The 17,443-nt window shown below is 37.0% G+C and overlaps 1 protein-coding gene across 1 annotated transcript in view; it reads left to right on the top strand.

The window, feature by feature from the left end:
* Positions 1-17,443, top strand: part of cplane1 (ciliogenesis and planar polarity effector 1) — a 52,302-nt gene that overhangs the window by 12,682 nt on the left and 22,177 nt on the right. The window contains exons 16-32 of the mRNA XM_079407590.1: positions 213-368; positions 1,486-1,714; positions 1,801-1,916; positions 3,864-4,081; positions 4,164-4,328; positions 4,815-4,944; positions 5,030-5,139; positions 5,212-5,358; positions 6,381-6,507; positions 6,595-6,916; positions 8,321-9,143; positions 10,474-10,628; positions 12,141-12,328; positions 12,817-12,884; positions 14,265-14,323; positions 14,525-14,563; positions 15,604-15,745. Of these exons, the coding sequence (XP_079263716.1) occupies positions 213-368; positions 1,486-1,714; positions 1,801-1,916; positions 3,864-4,081; positions 4,164-4,328; positions 4,815-4,944; positions 5,030-5,139; positions 5,212-5,358; positions 6,381-6,507; positions 6,595-6,916; positions 8,321-9,143; positions 10,474-10,628; positions 12,141-12,328; positions 12,817-12,884; positions 14,265-14,323; positions 14,525-14,563; positions 15,604-15,745 (3,194 nt within the window). The remainder of the gene's footprint in view (positions 1-212; positions 369-1,485; positions 1,715-1,800; positions 1,917-3,863; positions 4,082-4,163; positions 4,329-4,814; positions 4,945-5,029; positions 5,140-5,211; positions 5,359-6,380; positions 6,508-6,594; positions 6,917-8,320; positions 9,144-10,473; positions 10,629-12,140; positions 12,329-12,816; positions 12,885-14,264; positions 14,324-14,524; positions 14,564-15,603; positions 15,746-17,443) is intronic.

Genomic DNA, 17,443 nt, shown 5'->3' with positions numbered 1-17,443 from the left:
GTTGTTCGTAACATTCTAGAAGAATATTATGTGGAAGATACACAGTTACAACTTGAACTAAAAAAGTGAAGAAAAAGAAATGTAACTGGTAGCGTAACTAATTACTGGTGCCAGAAGTAAAGTAGCAATATTACTTTTGAAAGGAGTAACTAGTAATGAGTAATATATTACTCAACACTGGAGGTCAGTAAGAGATTTGCTTCTCCCTGTAGATGAGCTGGTGTTTGAGGGTCCGGTGGGGCGTGAAGCGGCCTGTGCTGTGGTTCAGTCTCTGGGCAGGTTTATGGCTGCGTACTTCACCAACCGGCCGCTCTGCATCCTCCCACCACACAACATCAACGTGCTGCCGCCGCTTCACTTACCACACAGTGAGTTCAGGACAGTGTGCACTGTAAGCTTATTTTTGGATTGCATGGATGAAATGCTGTATCCCATAATACAATGCATTGCACTTGATCTTTCGTGTCTAATGTGACAAATAATCCTGAAATCTACTTCTTGACTTGATCTGGCTCCGAAAAGTTCAGATATTTTTATACAAAGGTGGCATCAAATGCTAAATTTGTTCATGAGATGATAATTGGATGAGCCTCTCTGAATTAATGCAATGATGTAATGTGGTCATATGACTAAAACTATTATTTATTTATTTGTATTTTAAATAAAAATATTTTAAATACATTTTTAACCACTTTAAATAGGGCTGTCAGTCGTGGTGATAGTGATGTGGCAATTAATTAATCTAATTAATCACAAACTAAATCTGGTTGTGAAAATACCCACAAAAGAATATTTAAAGCTATTATTGAGTTAAATGAGAAAGTATCAAGTAGATATTACAAATAGTAGCTTTAGAAATAAATATTTAATTTCATTCAACAAATATAACATAAAGCTTATATAAATGCTAATAAAACCTAAAAACTAGTAAACTTGACAAAACACAAATTTAGAAGATATTAAACTTAAAACTTTTTTAAAATAACAAAAAATAAATTAAAATAACATTAATACTGAAAATATAGAAATAAAATCTTTTTAAAGTTTGTTTATATTAGAGTATATAAATAATACTAAATGAACACTGAAATAAGAATATTAGATGGAAAAATAAAAAAATAGTTGCCAAGCAGAATTTCTGATTTTCATTTAGGTTTTTTAAGTTCACGTTGTCGTAAAGTAGTAAAATTACTAAAACTAAAAATGAAATAAATTAAAGCTAAATTAAATATACAAAAATTATAACACAATTACTAAAAACTCAAATTAATCTGAAAACTGAAAATGCAAATTCAAAATGTTAATAAATGCTATAAAAGTATATAAAATAACATTGGTGAAATGTTAGTGTGCAGGTTCTCTGTATTGTTTCACATTCTATTTTTTATAAAATGATGATGCTGGTATTGCTTTCTGAACACAGCTGGAGTCTCATATGGCTTATGAAGCAGCGTATGATTGATTAGATCATGTAATGAATCACAGACGCTGGTGGACGTGTGGTGGAGTTGTGTCAGACTCGTGTGTCGCTGTCGGTCCGCTCCGAGCAGCTCTCGGCGCTGTGGACGGTGGATTACGCTCTGGAGCTCCTCCTGCTGGGTGGATTGATGCCTGAGGCCGCATGGATGGCGCTGCAGCTGGGCGACTGGAAGATAGCCTCCGCCCTCGGCCTGGCCTACACCAGCTACTGCAGTGGACGGTTAGACTTCAGCAGGTTTGTTGTCAGCATGAGGGTCTGGTACACTGTCGCTTCAGATGCTGCGGTGATGTTTACGTATTTCTCATTTTTCGGTCCTCCAGCCTGCGTTGGAGAGAACTACAGCTTCCCACCGAGCTGAAGCCTGCAGTGATATTCCAGGATCAGCTGGAGATGTTATTGGGCCGAATGGCCGGGTCTGAAGGAGATGCTAACACAGGTGAAAATACGCTATTTATAATCAGGCTGAATTATGAGATCTAGACCCTATAAATAAATCAAAACAACCGTTTTAATTCTGCACATTACATGAGGAACATCTCCAAACATCTCAGGAGCTACTAAAGTTAGTTAGGGGGCCAAAACATGAGTACTGTCAATAATTATCACATTATAGTTTCATACATCACAAGCTTTTCTTTTAATGATGTTTTCAGGAATTAAGTTTGGTGGTGTTAGATAGTATCCTTAACCGACTTGCTGAAAATCATTGTAGAATTCACTCGCACTGTATATAATATAATTTCATATAATATAATTTCATGTAATATAATAATAAAATGTAATATAATATATAATTATTATATTATGTGTTGTTACTGTTATCTAAAACTTTCATATAAATAAAATAAAATTATTACAAAAAAAATAAAACATACCATATTTAAATAAGATACTTCATATAATATAATAAGATATTGTAGAATGAAAATTAGAAATGTTGCCTTGGCAACTAACCAAAATAAGTACTAAACTACTAAAAAGACTAAAACTAAAGCTGAAACCAAATGAAATGAAAGCTAAATACTATACACTACCGGGATTAGAAAGATTTTTAATATTTTTAAAGAAGTCTCTATTCAGCTTTGCATCACAGGAATGAATTATCTAATATACTGTGTGTATATATATATATATATACTGCCGATCAAAAGTTTGGGATCAGTAAGATTTTTTAATGTTTTCAAAAGAAGTCTCTTCTGCTCATCAAGGCTGTATCGATTTTATCAAAAATACAGAAAATTGTTATTTTGTGAAATATTATTGTAAATTCTAATATAGGTTTTCTATGTGAATATGTGTTAAACTGTAATGTATTTCTGTGATCTGCAGCTGTATTTTCAGCATCATTACTGCAGTCTTCAGTGTCACATGATCTTCAGAAATCATAATAATATACTGATTTACTGCTCAACAAACATTTCTGATTATTATCAATGTTGAAAACAGTTGTGCTGCTTCATTTTTTTGTTTTTTTTGGGACCTGTGATATTTTTTTTTGTGTTCTCTGATTAATAAAAAGTTAAAAAGAACAGCATTAATTTAAAAAATAAATTTTGTGTTACAATATACAATGCTATTCAAAAGTTTAAATTCCGTACATTTTTCTTTCTTTTTTGTTTTGGAGAAATTAATACTTTTATTCAGGAAGGATGTGTTAAATTAATAAAAAGTCATAGTAAAGACTTATATTGTTAGAAAAGATTTAGAACAAATGAACAAATATTTTGAACAAATGCTGTTCTTTTTAACTCTGTATTCATCAAAGAAACAAAGAAAAAGTATCACGTTCCAAAAAACAATACGAAGAGTTTCAACACTTATAATAAATCAGTATATTATAATGATTTCTGAAGATCATGTGACACTGAAGACTGGAGTAATGATGCTGAAAATACAGCTGCAGATCACAGAAATAAATTATATTTTAAAGTATATTAAAATAGGAAACCAATATTAGAAATTGCAGTAAGATTTCACAATATTAAATTTTTTACTGTATTTTTGATCGAATAAATACAGCCTTGATGAGCAGAAGAGACTCCCTTAAAAACATTAATATTCTTTCTGATCCCAGCAGTGTGTGTATATACTGTATATATATAAATAAATATATATATATATATATACACACTGCTGCTCAAAAGTTTGGGATCAGTAAGAATATATATATATATATATATATATATATATATATATATATATATATATATATATATTAAAAAAACTAATAAAAATGTTAAAGCACATAATGAAAGTTGAAAATGTAAAAATAAGAACTATTTCAAAATGTGAATTAATAATATATAAATAATAGTGAAATGACACTGAAAATGAAATCGAATCAGTCTACAGCTAGTATGCTGTGTGTTTGTTGCTCCTTTAGGCACCGTGGGTGTTGAGGACATGGATCTGGTTCAGCTCTCTGTGCAGGAGATCCTGAAGGCGTCTGTCATGGCGGAGCTGGACATCATCTCTCAGCCTCTAACACGACTTCTGGACGCAGCCAAAGAGCGAGCCGCATCACTTCCTGCTCTGGTTCCTCCTGCGTTCTACCTGCCTGCTCCTCCTCTGTACTGTCCACAGCCTTCACCGAACACACAGGTGGCTCACACACAGATGCCCGACCGTCACGTCTGTCTCTGTTGAGTCGATCTCATCTTCAGCTGTGTTTCCTTCTCTTCAGGACTCTGTGAGAGATGCAGCTCTGGTTCTGGAGAGGGAGTCTCGCTGTCAGGTTTCTGGGCTGGTTCAGAAGGTTCTGATGCTCTTCAGGGCGGCACACAGCTCTCGGCCCGCGGCGCAGTGGTACATCAGCAACCTGCATCGCTGCAGACACTTGCTGCACAAGGTGTGTTTCCCATGTGTCCACCTCACAATTACTTACCTGATTACCCAGCAGTTACTTGGACATGTACCGTTATAATGTTTCAGTATTCTCAGGGTGTTAGTTTCACTTAATTTCTAGCGATTATCGTCAATTTGATTTCACAGATACTATTTAAACTAAACTGAGCTAGACAATCACATCTCTGAACTCAATAATGAAATGCCTTTAACTAAAAAATTGAGTGTTTAATATTATTATTATACATTACTGACACTCTATCCTCCAATCTGATACTGTTTAGTGCTTTGACACAATCTGTATAGTTAAAAGCGTTACTAACCTTTATCTAGCCAGGTTAAATATAAAGGGTACTAACTAACCAACTGTCAAGTACCATTGTAAAGTCTTAGAATTCTTTGGAAGTTAGTTAATACTGTTTGTATTTAGTACTAGTTAGTGGTAGTTTGGATGTTGTTTTAAGAATCTCATTGATGTTTCTGTTGGTAGATCTGGAAGAAAGCGTCCGAACCCAAAGCAGAATTGATTCCTGATGGACTGAGGAAATTCTCTGCTCATCGTGGGTACTTCCAAACAGGGCCCAGCAAAGACATGGATAGTGTCACTACGCAAATCATAAGTATGTTTAATGTATTTAGCTGTCAGAACTTAGTGGTGTCTATGTGAAGCTCCATGTATTTATATGATTTTCTGCCTCTGTTCAGTATGTTTTCGTGAGTTGTGTGCACTTTGCTGGATGCTCCAGGTGAGGGACCAGCTCAGCATCTCCTGTAGAAGGTACCAGGCTGCAAGGCAACAGGAGAAAGACACTCAGGTGCGTTTAAAGAATGAATGTATGAGTATCTCTGAGATGCCAGGTGGACCAATCCATGTTTTTATTTCTCAGGTCAGTGACGCGAGCGTGTCGTATCTATGCGTTGAGGCTCTGTGTTGGGCGCGCCGTCTCCTGCCGTTCTGCCGTTTCCTAAATGCAGAGGAAGCCCTGCAGGACTTAGTGCTCAGCCTGGTGTCTGAACTGCCGCCCAGTCGTGTGGTAATATACATCACAGTGTTTCCCATACATTGATTTATTTGTGGCGGCCCGCCACAATATTCACCATCCCCTGCCATCAGCTCTCGCGTCTCACACACAAGCACGATATTAGCACAATATTTAGCAACTTTCAGACCCTTTTAGTGACTTTTTTCCATAAAAGGTACATACTGACAAACCCAGTGACTTTTTTTGGATAGACCTTAGCTTTCATTCAGCTGGAGGATTTCACCAGTACTGCCCTGCGAGCGCGAGGTCTGGCTTCCCGGCGCAGTATCACCTCTCTCTGTGTCTGTTCTGTGCAGTGAGCGGCAGAACCGCAGCCAAATCGTCTGTAAATGAGTACAAAACAGCATTTCCAAGCATATAAATATGAACAGTTCGTCTGTTAAAGGGGTCATATGATGCGATTTCAAGTTTTCCTTTCTCTTTGGAGTGTTACAAGCTCTTCATGCTTAGATAAGATCCCTGAAGTCTAAAGTTCTTTGTGAGAAGTCTTTATTTAACCAGGCTAAAAATGAAGGTTAGTAACTAACTAACTAACATGTTAGTAGTTTTTTGCCAATTACAATTGTAACATCTTAGAATTCTTTGAGTAATGTTTATTTTTTTAAGCTTGTAATTTAAGGTTACTAATTAACTAACCCGGTTAATCAGGTAAAAATGAAGGTTACTATGGATCATGTTACCATTATCATGTCATCGTAACCAGATTAAAAATAAAAGTAACTAAACAACATATTACTAGGAATGACACATACCATTGTAATGTCTTGGTACTTTTTGGGAGTTAACAAGTTAGTTGGTTAGTAATCTTTATTTTTAACCTGGTTAATTAAAGTTTCCCAACTAACTAACTTGCAAACAATACTAAGGCATTATCACGGTCCAAAAACAATTGTATAAATATCGGTCTAATCGAAATAATCGTATCTGATCCATCAGTGTACCATTGCAGTACATGTTTGTAGTGCCTCACCTGTTCAGTTATTCCAAGCTTGTGTTTCATGTCCTATGTTTAGACGGCAGAAACTCTTGCGAGAGTGTTTCCTGATGAGACTGAGTCTGTTCGTGTGCCGCTGCGGGATAAATACACGTCGCTGGTGCAGAGACTGAGACCTTTGATAGTGCCAGACGCCTCGACACCAGGCAAGAGCTGCTTTAAGGAATAACTCACCCAGAATGATGGCTCTGTCCTGGAAATCAGCCCCTAAGCAGATGTGCTCATGTTCACAGATGTGCCGCCAGGAAGCGAGAGGGAAGATGAGGGCGGTGAGACCATGATGATTCTGATCCAGGATCAGCTGAGGCAGCGACGCCGGGAGCTTCGGCGCCTGGCAAAGTACCTGGGTGCTCCAGAGCTGTACCTGTGGGAAAGAGAGGAGGAGGAGGACAGGGGAGGTGCTGCCTACATACTGAAGCGCCTCTCTCTTGGGACTAGTTTGAGTGACAGCACGCTGACAGACTGTGGGCGCCCCCTAGTGTACAGTGAAGGAGACACGGCCGAGACGCTGTCGGATCCTCATTCCCCAGAGATGCAGACCAAATCTGCACACAGGTAACTCTGCTAGTGTACTGCATACTGTATACCAGGAGTGCCCAATAGGTCAGTCACGACCAATCGTACATCATTTAAATATGCTTTAGTTCAGTGGTTCTCAGTTTAGAAATATTAGGGATGCTCCGATTGATCGGGTACCGATCATTATCGGCCGATAATCGCTTTGGGGTGTTTGATCGGCGGTCTCTAAAAAGGCCGATCTTTAAAAAACGATCTCTAGCTGATGACGCGTGCCGTGAGGGGTTTGGCACGAAATGCAGCAGCAGTCTCTGTCTAGCGTGGGTGAAATAATTATAATGCTGAAGGTGAGGTACAATTCATATTTACTCATTAAATAACAGAGAAAGTAATTGGCTTTCACTGACTTTTTCATTAAATGTCCCCTCCTGGTGGAATGTCCTGCTCAACTCAATCTGAGCAGTCCTTAACCAATCTCTCCATCTTTATTTGACCCTTGAACTCTAGCACACTCTATTCTAATTCTATTTTATCTATTTGTTTTCTTTTTTATGTGAATAGACACTTGATCTTCTATCACGTGCACGCTCTATTCTTTTTCTAACTGCTTGTTTAAAAAAACAACAACCTAATGCTACATTTCTATACTCTTTTTCTTTTTCAGTGTGTGTGTATGTATATATTTTTAATGTGTATATATTTAAAAAAAACAAAACAAACAAAAATGCCTTGTACGTGTACAGCGTTGGGCTGACCGAGACTTGTTATAGCACTTGCATTTTATTGCTCTTTGTTGGTTTTGATTGCTTCCATCGTCCTCATGTGCAAGTCACCTTGGATTAAAGCGTCTGCTAATTGACTAAATGTAAATGTAATTTAAATGTATTCTGTGTTTCGGAGCAGCTCGAGTCGCTGCATGAGCATGAGTCGCTAACTACAGCGCATCATATGGATGACGATTGTAATCAAGCTAAAGACTAACTAAAAGCTAACTAACTAACTCAAATGTTAGTAGTTTTTTGGACTTGTACCATTGTAATATTGTAGTATTCTTTGGGAGTTAGTAAGCTTTATTTAAACAGGTTATAAAGGTCACTGTCTAACTAACATGTTAGCAGTTTCTTGTTTATGGTTCTTAGTATTCTTTGGGAGTTGGTAACCAGGTTAACATTATATAATAAACATAGTAGTTTTCTGGACAAGTACTATTGTAATATTTTAGCATTCTTTGTAGTTAGTAAGCTTTATTTAACCAGGTAGATTTTTTTCAGTGCAGGTATTTTGTACGGAACATATCAAATTTATGTTCTATTCCCAGTACGCATAGTGCATACTTCAAACATACTCTGAGTAGTAGGCCATTCTGAACTTGGTTTAAACAGCTTGAGCAGATTAATGTGTGATTATGGTAAACTTGCGGTAAACTCTTTCTTGTGTTTGTAGTTCTAAGACAGCTAAACTTCTGGATGCACCTGAGAAATCAACACAAGAAAGAAAAGGAGATAAAAGATCCGGCTCAGTGGAACCCAAAGCACCAGACTGGACCGTACCCACAGTGGGAACCTGGGAGTTTGAGCTGGAGGATGAGGAGTACACGCTCTTCCTAGAGTTATTCCTCAGCTACATGCTGGGAAGAGACAGACTGGACGCTGAGGAGTCCGAGCTGCCTTTACTGAGTGCTTTCTCACAACAGCTCCGTACTAGAGAGCTGCACTCGGTGACCTTTGACATGCTGACCACTCTCAAACGCCGTCAGAAGGATCGGAAACGAAGCGTGCAGTTACCTGTCTTCCATGCCGGTCACTGCTTCCAAACTCTCCTGGTTACTCCTCCATCGTCCATCGGGCCGGTTCAGTCCAACACTCACGCTACGGCCCACTGGGCTCTTCCTGGCCTCCATACTGGGAAACATCAAGGTCTTTTTGCCCTTCGTCGACACGCTACCCTAACGTCCAAAGATGTTAAAGTAAATTCGATTGGCTTTAAGATCCTCTCTCAGGCTGAATTGGATGTTCAGATGGAGCTGGACTCCTCTCTGGAGGCCCGGTTTCCTCAGCTGGCCCGGTTGCTGGAGTGGATGATGCGCTGGGCCGACAGGCGGGTTCTGCTCTCTCAGCCAATCAGAAAGCCCCCAGAGGGCTCCGGTGATTCGGTGGTCATCAGGGTCAAAGCCTCGACCCCTGCGGTGCTGACAGCGCTGGAGCTGCTAGAGCAGAGGTACAGCGCCGCCCTGCTGGGAGAAAACTCAAATCACTCACATACTGAGGTAAGGTTGCGTTTTGAGATGCAGTGCTTTAAATTAAACTGTTATTCCATATTCTTACATTTAGAATAGATGGGGTGTGATGTGCCTGTTTAAATCTGAATGGTCACCGGGTTCAGTGCAAAGTCATTCAAAGACAAAAACTATTTAGAAATGGTAGAAGTGTAAGACAGTTTTACTACGATAAAAACGTGGTTAATTTTTGTAATGAGTTTTGAAGATGGAGGCTGTAGCATTTCTATCACAAAAAGGTGTCCAAAAAGGAAAGATTCAGTGGATATTGGAATTAGCCTAAATGTTTGGCCAATATTAAAGGACTTGATCGTTCTGTAACCAGGCCTTTGGCTCACTTTACAGGCATTTGTAACAATATGTAATGTAAATATCTAAATAGTTTATGTATTTGAACAGTGTTTTTCAATGAAACCATATAATTATTAACCCATCATTATTGCCTCACTGTTTTTATATAATGCATTTAAGTCATTTTAAAGGCTGTTGTTGGCTTAGGTCTGTTTTTATAACCATAAAAAATATTATCTTAATACTTCTTTGTAAACTATTATTTGAAGTAACGAAACCATGGTTAATTTGTGGTTACCATCCATGGCTACGAGAAGCATGAGTTTTGGTTTTATTGGTAGTAAAACCATGGCTAGTTTTCCTAAGGGAACACGGAAAGTCAGAGAGATTATGAGATGCGTGGCCTCGCCTCCACATCGGTGTTATTTTAGCATTACTTATATACTGTTATAGATTCTAAGAATATTTTCAATTATATCATTAGTTTTCATTTTTAGTCTGTTTTTGTCATTTATTTATTCATTTTTTATTGTTTTTAAATATTACTATGTAGGTTTCATTTCTTTTTATTTCAGTTCTGTTTTAGTTTTAATTAAGTTTAATTAGTTTTTATAAGTAGTAAATTTGAGTACTTTTTCAGTTAGTTGCCAAGGCTAAATTTTGACTTTGTTTTTCATCTAATGTTTATATTCCAGCATTATATTAATTAACAAATGACTGTTTTTAATAGTTTTAGCTTAACAATAGCAACCCTGATCAACATGCAGTGACACGCTAAGTGTTTAGTCATGAAGTCAGATTCTTCCCTTAATGAAGTCCAGTCACAGCGGTCAGATGGAGTGGTCACAGGAAGCACATTTATGATGCATGTTAATCTCTTATGATCAGATCACCTGAGATGGATGATATTACAGGGCCTCAGGGGAGACTTACAGTCAGTAGTTTAGTTCAGCTGTCAGAAACCCCCAGGTCACGACACCACAGGGACTTCAGCAGAAATGTGAAACAGACTCTGAACTCTGTTCAAAAGCAGGGTTACTCTCCTGTACTCCATCAGAGGGAGGAGTCTGTCGCTCAACCAATCACAGGCTGGAGGCGGGACAGAGAAAGCAGTGTGGACACAGGTTACCCGGGGTCAGCAGAGACGCCCATCACTCTGCCGGAGCTGGAGCTGGACGTCCAAGAGTGAGTCCACAGCACACATCTACAAAAGAGTAAATCAAAAGCCTTTTTCAGGACATTGGCAATCACAGCCAGTTAATTCTGACTATTTTCCATATGCACTATAAAATTACATTTTCAGTGTTTAGTCTTTTTTTAACAGATTATTGGAGTGTTTACAAGAAAATATTTAATTTCTCTTACTCAGAATTCACATTTAATTCAATGTGTTACTTGTTTCTTGTTATTGTTTGTGAAATCTCTCTATAGAAAAATGCTCACTTTTTCTGCTCTCTTTGTGTTTTGTTGCTTTATTAACTTTAAAGTAATAGTTCACCCAAAAATGTAAAGTTGTCTTGTGTCTGTCAGTTCTGTCATAGTGATTTATTTCTATACCATCATTTACTCACTCAAGTTGCAGAGATAAGCATCAAAAATGTAGCATTTCCAATTAATGTAGGCCTGTTACATTCTTCTTATTATTAGGCCAATTATTATTATTAGATTACTTTTATTAATACATTACATGAAATTATTGCGGAGCATCACCGCATGATGTGCTGTGAGGACAATAAATAGGCTATTAGCTTACTCCTCATTGAAAATGTTTAAAAAGATTTTTTAAAACAGGTCTATTAATTTATACAATGAATTATAGGCCTATAATTAAAATGATTAACACTGCAGTCATCAATGAAAATTCAGAGCAGTTTATTTCAGGTACTGATTTTCAAAAACGTTTCTTCTCATGTTTTTCACTATACGAGCCACAAAAGAAATAATAAGGGAATAATTTAAGACGTTATATACTGTCATCAGCATATGTTAAAATAGATTCGTCTCTCGGTGTCAGAGAGAATATGCTCTGTTAATGCAGCGTTAGCTGTCAGTCTGTTTACTTTCACTTTCTCTCCAGTGCATTGACTGACGTCTTGACGTTGCTTCACCCCTCCCCCATAATATCAAGTGTTTATAGGCCACATATTAGGCACCTTTTTAATGTTTATTTTTCAATGTTAATGAGAGTGACACCGAGAGTTAAAAACAGGAGAATCATAGAAATCCTTCGGGGGCTGTGCCGGGGCCAAGCATGTTTCTGATGGGGCTATATCCCCGTCAAGCCCTGCCCTAGCGCCGCCACAATACTACCATATTTCTTCAAAAGCAAATCATAGACACATTTTTATCGTCCACGATCAACAATCGTCATATTGCACACCCCTATGTGTTTGTCATTTTTATTAGTGTTATAAACTTTCTGTTTTTAACCAAAAATACCCATTTTAACTAAATAAATAGCAACATTTTTCTACACCAGTGGTGTGTTACAATAACAATAAAATAATGGAAATGGAATTCTGGGAATGATGTGGTAACAGAAGCATGTGACACAAATTAAAACATATATTTGAAGCATTTCCAGACAATCGAGTCAAAGCTTTTAAAGATGTCAAAAGCAATTACAAAAAGCAAACAATTAACTGAAGGCAACTAGTTGACAAAGAGAAATGCAGTGCGTGTGATGTTTGTTCTCAGTGCGCATGAAGCGGAGGATGTGGAGGATCAAACGGACGATCAGCTGTCTGAACACGAGGACACACTGATCTCTGATGAACTTATCAGAGACATCCGACAGACATCTGCAGCTACAGGCGGTGATTCCAGCTTGTGCTTTTCTGTTTTATTACAAAATCTGACCCTGGACCACAAAACCAGTCATAAGGGTCAGTTTTTTAAGATTTATGCAATCATAAATAATCTCTCCATTGATGTATGGTTTGTTAGGATAGGACAATATTTGGCTGAGATACAACTATTTGAAAATCTGGAATCTGAGGGAGCAAAAAAATCTAAATATTGAGAAAATCTCCTTTAAAGTTGTTCAAATGAAGTTCTTAGCAATGCATATTACTAATCAAAAATGAAGTTTTGATATATTTACGGTAGGAAATATACTAAATATCTTCATGGAACATGATCTTAATATCCTAATGATTTTTGTCATAAAAGAGAAATGTATAATTTTGATCCATACAATGTATTGTTGGCTATTGCTACAGATATACCTGTGTTACTCATGACTGCTTTTGTGCTCCAGGGACACAAATCACTTAATTATTTATCAAATTATTAATACTAATTATTATTGATTTTATACTAGTTATTATTCATGTTAATTAAAACCGTATGTTGATTGTAGTTTTGTTTACAGATGAGAGCAGCGCTGCTGATGTCACTGAGGCATCATGGGCCAATCAGAGCAGAGCTCACAGAGATCAGGTGACTGTGCTACAGAGATCACTAACTAATGATTTCATGCATCACTGATAGCTCGTTTGTTTTGAATGTTTTGAGGTAAAATACTGTTCAAAAAGACATAACACGGATCAACTGCATCATTCATTCAGTCTAATGTACTGTTTGTCTCTCATAATCACTTTCTGTTTCACATCATGCATATTTATACTTAAATCAGTACCTCGGAATCAAAATTTATACTTAATATTGTGCTTGCATTTATTTATTTTATGTATTTTTTATGTATGTGTATGCGTGTATTTGTACTTATCTTAATAATACATTGTAATAATACAAAGTTATTTAAATCAATTAAATAGTTATTTAATACATTTATTTATTAGTATTATTAATAATACTAATACTTTATCAGCAATGACTATTTGTAATTATTTGTCAGTATCTATTTATCCATCATATTTATTTTTTAAAATATATAATTATTTATGTATTTTTTTATTATTAGTAGTATTAATTCATATGATAAAGATGTCTGTCACGATCACTTTCTTTTCACATCATAACATTTATACTTAAATCAATATTTATTCATCAGTAATATGTATTCATTTATTATTAATCGTCTTTCCTTTATCAATAATATTGATTTAATAATAATTTATTTAATAATGCATTGTAATAAAAGTTATTAGTGGTTAATTAGTTATTTAACAATATTTATGTATAAATTATATTTATATTATTAATATTTATTATTATTAATAATAATACTAATAATAGTGCTGTCAAAGGATTAATCGCATCCAAAATAAAGGTTTTTGTGTACATAATATATGTTTGTATATATGTTTATGTATATATAAATACAAACACATGCATGTATATATTTAAGAAAAATGTTATGTTTATATAATATATTTATATAAAATATAAATTATATGAACATAAATAAATACATGTAAATATTTTCAAAATATATACTGTATGTGTGTGCATTTATATATACATAATAAATATACACAATACACATATATTATGAAAACAAAAACTTTTACTTTGGATGCGATTAATCGAGATTAATCGTTTGACCGCACTAAACAATAATAATAATTATAATAATAATTTCTTTGTCAATAATGATTATTTGTCATTATTTATCGGTACTAATTTATTTATTAAAATATAATTACTTATCAACAATAATTGTTATTATAATTATGCAATATTATTAATATATGTATGTATTTATTTAGTTGGGTAGTTAGTTGCCAAAAGCCACATCATATTCAGGATAATGAACAGTTATCCAGTTGATTAGCTGTGAGACACTAATGTAACTCTACAGAGACTGTAGTCCGTGTCAGATCCGGATGTAAACGAGCTCTGCTGATGTTTGTGCAGGCATTAACACTGGCTGATCTACAGCGTCCGGACACAGATCAACACTCATCACAGTCACAGTGAGTCTGTGCCTGTCAGCTTTAACCCTTCACACATGCTCCATGCTCTTCACTTACATATGAAGAGCCTGTCTTTCATTGAAAGCTTGTTTTGAGTGGTTTAGTCTCAGGTGGTTCGGTGGTCATGAAGACGCTAAACAAACCTCATGCGCTCATGTTACACTCGTCTGTGTGTGTTGTGTTTGTCTGATCTCATTTCAGATCGGAGGGAAAACACGTCTCCTGTGCGCCGCTGGACAGGTGAAGACCATCTCTCCGCCGTACAGACTGACTCTCTGCTAGGGATGTAACGATAGCGCGATAGCAAAACTGTCTGGATATTATCGTGGTCACATGACGATATGAAGCGATCGGTATTCTGGGCAAAAAGTGTAGTTTATTTATATATTTAAACTTCTTATTCTAAAAGGTGTTTAAAGTGGTGTTTTGGGTCAGTATCTGTCAAACAAACTCGAAGCGAAAGCACAATATAGTCTCTTCTTCAAGTGTGTCTGAGTGTTTTAAAGCGAAGCTGCACTTGGTTCAGACGATCAGCTGCTGATCCGGTGTTTTCTGCGTCTCAGAATGAATGAATGCAGTCACTGCTGGGAGTTTAGCACACGTTTGGGAACAAAGTTCTGCTTTATTTCAGCTGCAGATGATTACAGCGGTTCACTAGATTTGTAGTGAGACGGGTTTTTGTTTTCTCTGAAGCTGGAGTTCCTTCAAAATAAAAGCTTAAAGTACAGCATGAATTACTGACAGCGAGCGGTTTAAATGCAGTCCAAACTCACAATATCTCTCGAAGTGTAGAAATTAGGAAAGACGTTTTGGAATTTCCCTTCTGTAGTGTAAAGCAGAAATAATATTATATATATATTTATTTTACAGGGCAATTGTTTTATATGGCTATTACTGTCATGGTTATTATTATTATATTGTCTTCTTAAATCAGCAGTGTGGATGTAATTTAGACTGAGACAGTAGATCACAAATAAAAAGAGAGTTGAGTCTCCTTTAAAGTTCAGCTACAAGTCAATTCACTGTTTCTTAGTTAAGAACACGGCTGCAGCTCTTCAGTTTCAACTCTCAAAGTGCTTTAAATAGAATAATTTCACTTTAAAATGTACAAAATGTAAGTTTTTTTCCCCCAATTCTTCATTTGTCTTTTTTCATTTTTTTCTCAAATATATTGTATGGTGGACTTCATATCTCAATTATATGGTGTGGTGAGATTTTGATATCGTTGCATCCCCTCTCAGTGTGTTTCTCTGAAATCGTCTGTGCTGCTTCTCTCTCAGACCCGAGCTCTCCGCTTCAGTCGGCGTTCAGCGGACAGACAGGCCCATGAGCCTCGGCACTGAAACACCTCGCAGTGAACCCCAAACACACACAGACCCCGTCAGACAGCTGCTGCAGGACGAGCTCTTCAGACTCGTGCAGGTGCGTCTGAGCCTCTTCATCACATCCCTGTTTAGCAAACCCACGCAGTGTCGCCCACAGCAGAGCTTCTCAAACTTTCTTCCTCCTCTTCCTCTTCCTCCTCTTCCTCTCTGTACTCCCTCTCCGCCTCCTACTCTTCCTCTTCCTTCATTTCTTTCTCTACTCCCTACACCTCCTCCTCCTCCTCTTCCTCTCCGTACTCCTCCACCTCTTTCTCCTCCTCCTCTTCCTCCTCTTCCTCTCTGTACTCCCTCTCCGCCTCCTACTCTTCCTCTTTGTTCATTTCTTTCTCTACTCCCTACACCTCCTCCTCTTCCTCTCCGTACTCCTCCACCTCTTTCTCCTCCTCCTCTTCCTCCTCTTCCTCTCTGTACTCCCTCTCCGCCTCCTACTCTTCCTCTTCCTTCATTTCTTTCTCTAGTCCCTACACCTCCTCCTCCTCTTCCTCCTCTTCCTCTCTGTACTCCCTCTCCGCCTCCTACTCTTCCTCTTCCTTCATTTCTTTCTCTAGTCCCTACACCTCCTCCTCCTCTTCCTCTTCCTTCTCTGTGTGATCAATGTTGACTCCCAGTGTTTCCTCTCGGGTAATTGTGTGCTAATTGAGCTCAGACTTGAGTGAACATTATTGAATGCTAGTGCTGTCTAAATGAGCACATGGTGTAAACACTGACAAATGAAGGATTTGTGTAGAGTTTTGCAGGAACAGTTCACCGAATCTGACTCATGTGTTAAAGCAGGGAATAGTGTTTATAGTTCAGGGAAATGGGTGTGCTTTTTTAAAAATGCTTTATGGTTTTGAAATTTTAGTTAAAAAACCTGGTTATAGTGTTTTAGCCATCAAGAAAAACTGTAATATAATAAAGCAACAAATCATGGCAAATCTTAGTGATACTTGTAGATTTAAAAATAAAACAACCAGTAGGTGGCGGCAAGTCACTGTTTAATGAGCCAGGCGTCACGCCATTCATTCATTCATTCATTCAGTAGCGAAGCTGCTGTAGTTATGGATGGGTTATTAATCACTGACTCTCTGGTTCGTTCACTAATGAAACACTGCTGTATGTTGCTTGGAGACGCACACCAGATGATACAGATTTCGTTGGAACTATTATTATTTCGTTGCAAAATATAACAAACAATATTGTGTTTAAAATATGGGCTACATTTAAAATGTGAAATGTTCACTTAATATTACCTTTTTTGTTGAACTGTTGTAAAAATGAATGTCACATTTGTCATCGTTTGGATATCCAGGGAAATTTGCATTCTTGATGGTATTTTAAACATGAAAACAATAACTCGCCCAGAGTGTATCTGTATCGAAGAGAGTTTATGGATCTCAAGGGACAGTCCGTGTCAATATGTGCTCTTCATGCTATTAAGTGAGGATCTGCTTTAAAGATAGCAGCACGGTTTGTTCAGCGGGCATCCTATCACACGCTCGCTGTTTGTGGGAATACAGTCAGTTTTGACCTACATGAGCTAAGCTGATTGGATATCATGTACTCCCATTATGCTGTGTTGCTTGTCAGAAATACATGCTCGGTTTTAATGTTACTTTAAGTTGGGGTACAATTAAATGAATGCCAAAACTCAGAATTATGTTTGCGTACCCCAGTCTGAGAACCGCTGGCCCACACGATTCTGCCAAACATTGTTGGACAATTTAGTGTTTTTTCATGTTAAAAGCATCAATCT

This window comes from Barbus barbus (genome assembly GCF_936440315.1).
Source record: "Barbus barbus genome assembly, chromosome: 45".
Taxonomy (NCBI): Eukaryota; Metazoa; Chordata; class Actinopteri; order Cypriniformes; family Cyprinidae; genus Barbus; species Barbus barbus.
The sequence above is the reverse complement of the archived record's forward strand: the minus strand, read 5'-3'. Positions and strand labels throughout refer to the sequence as shown.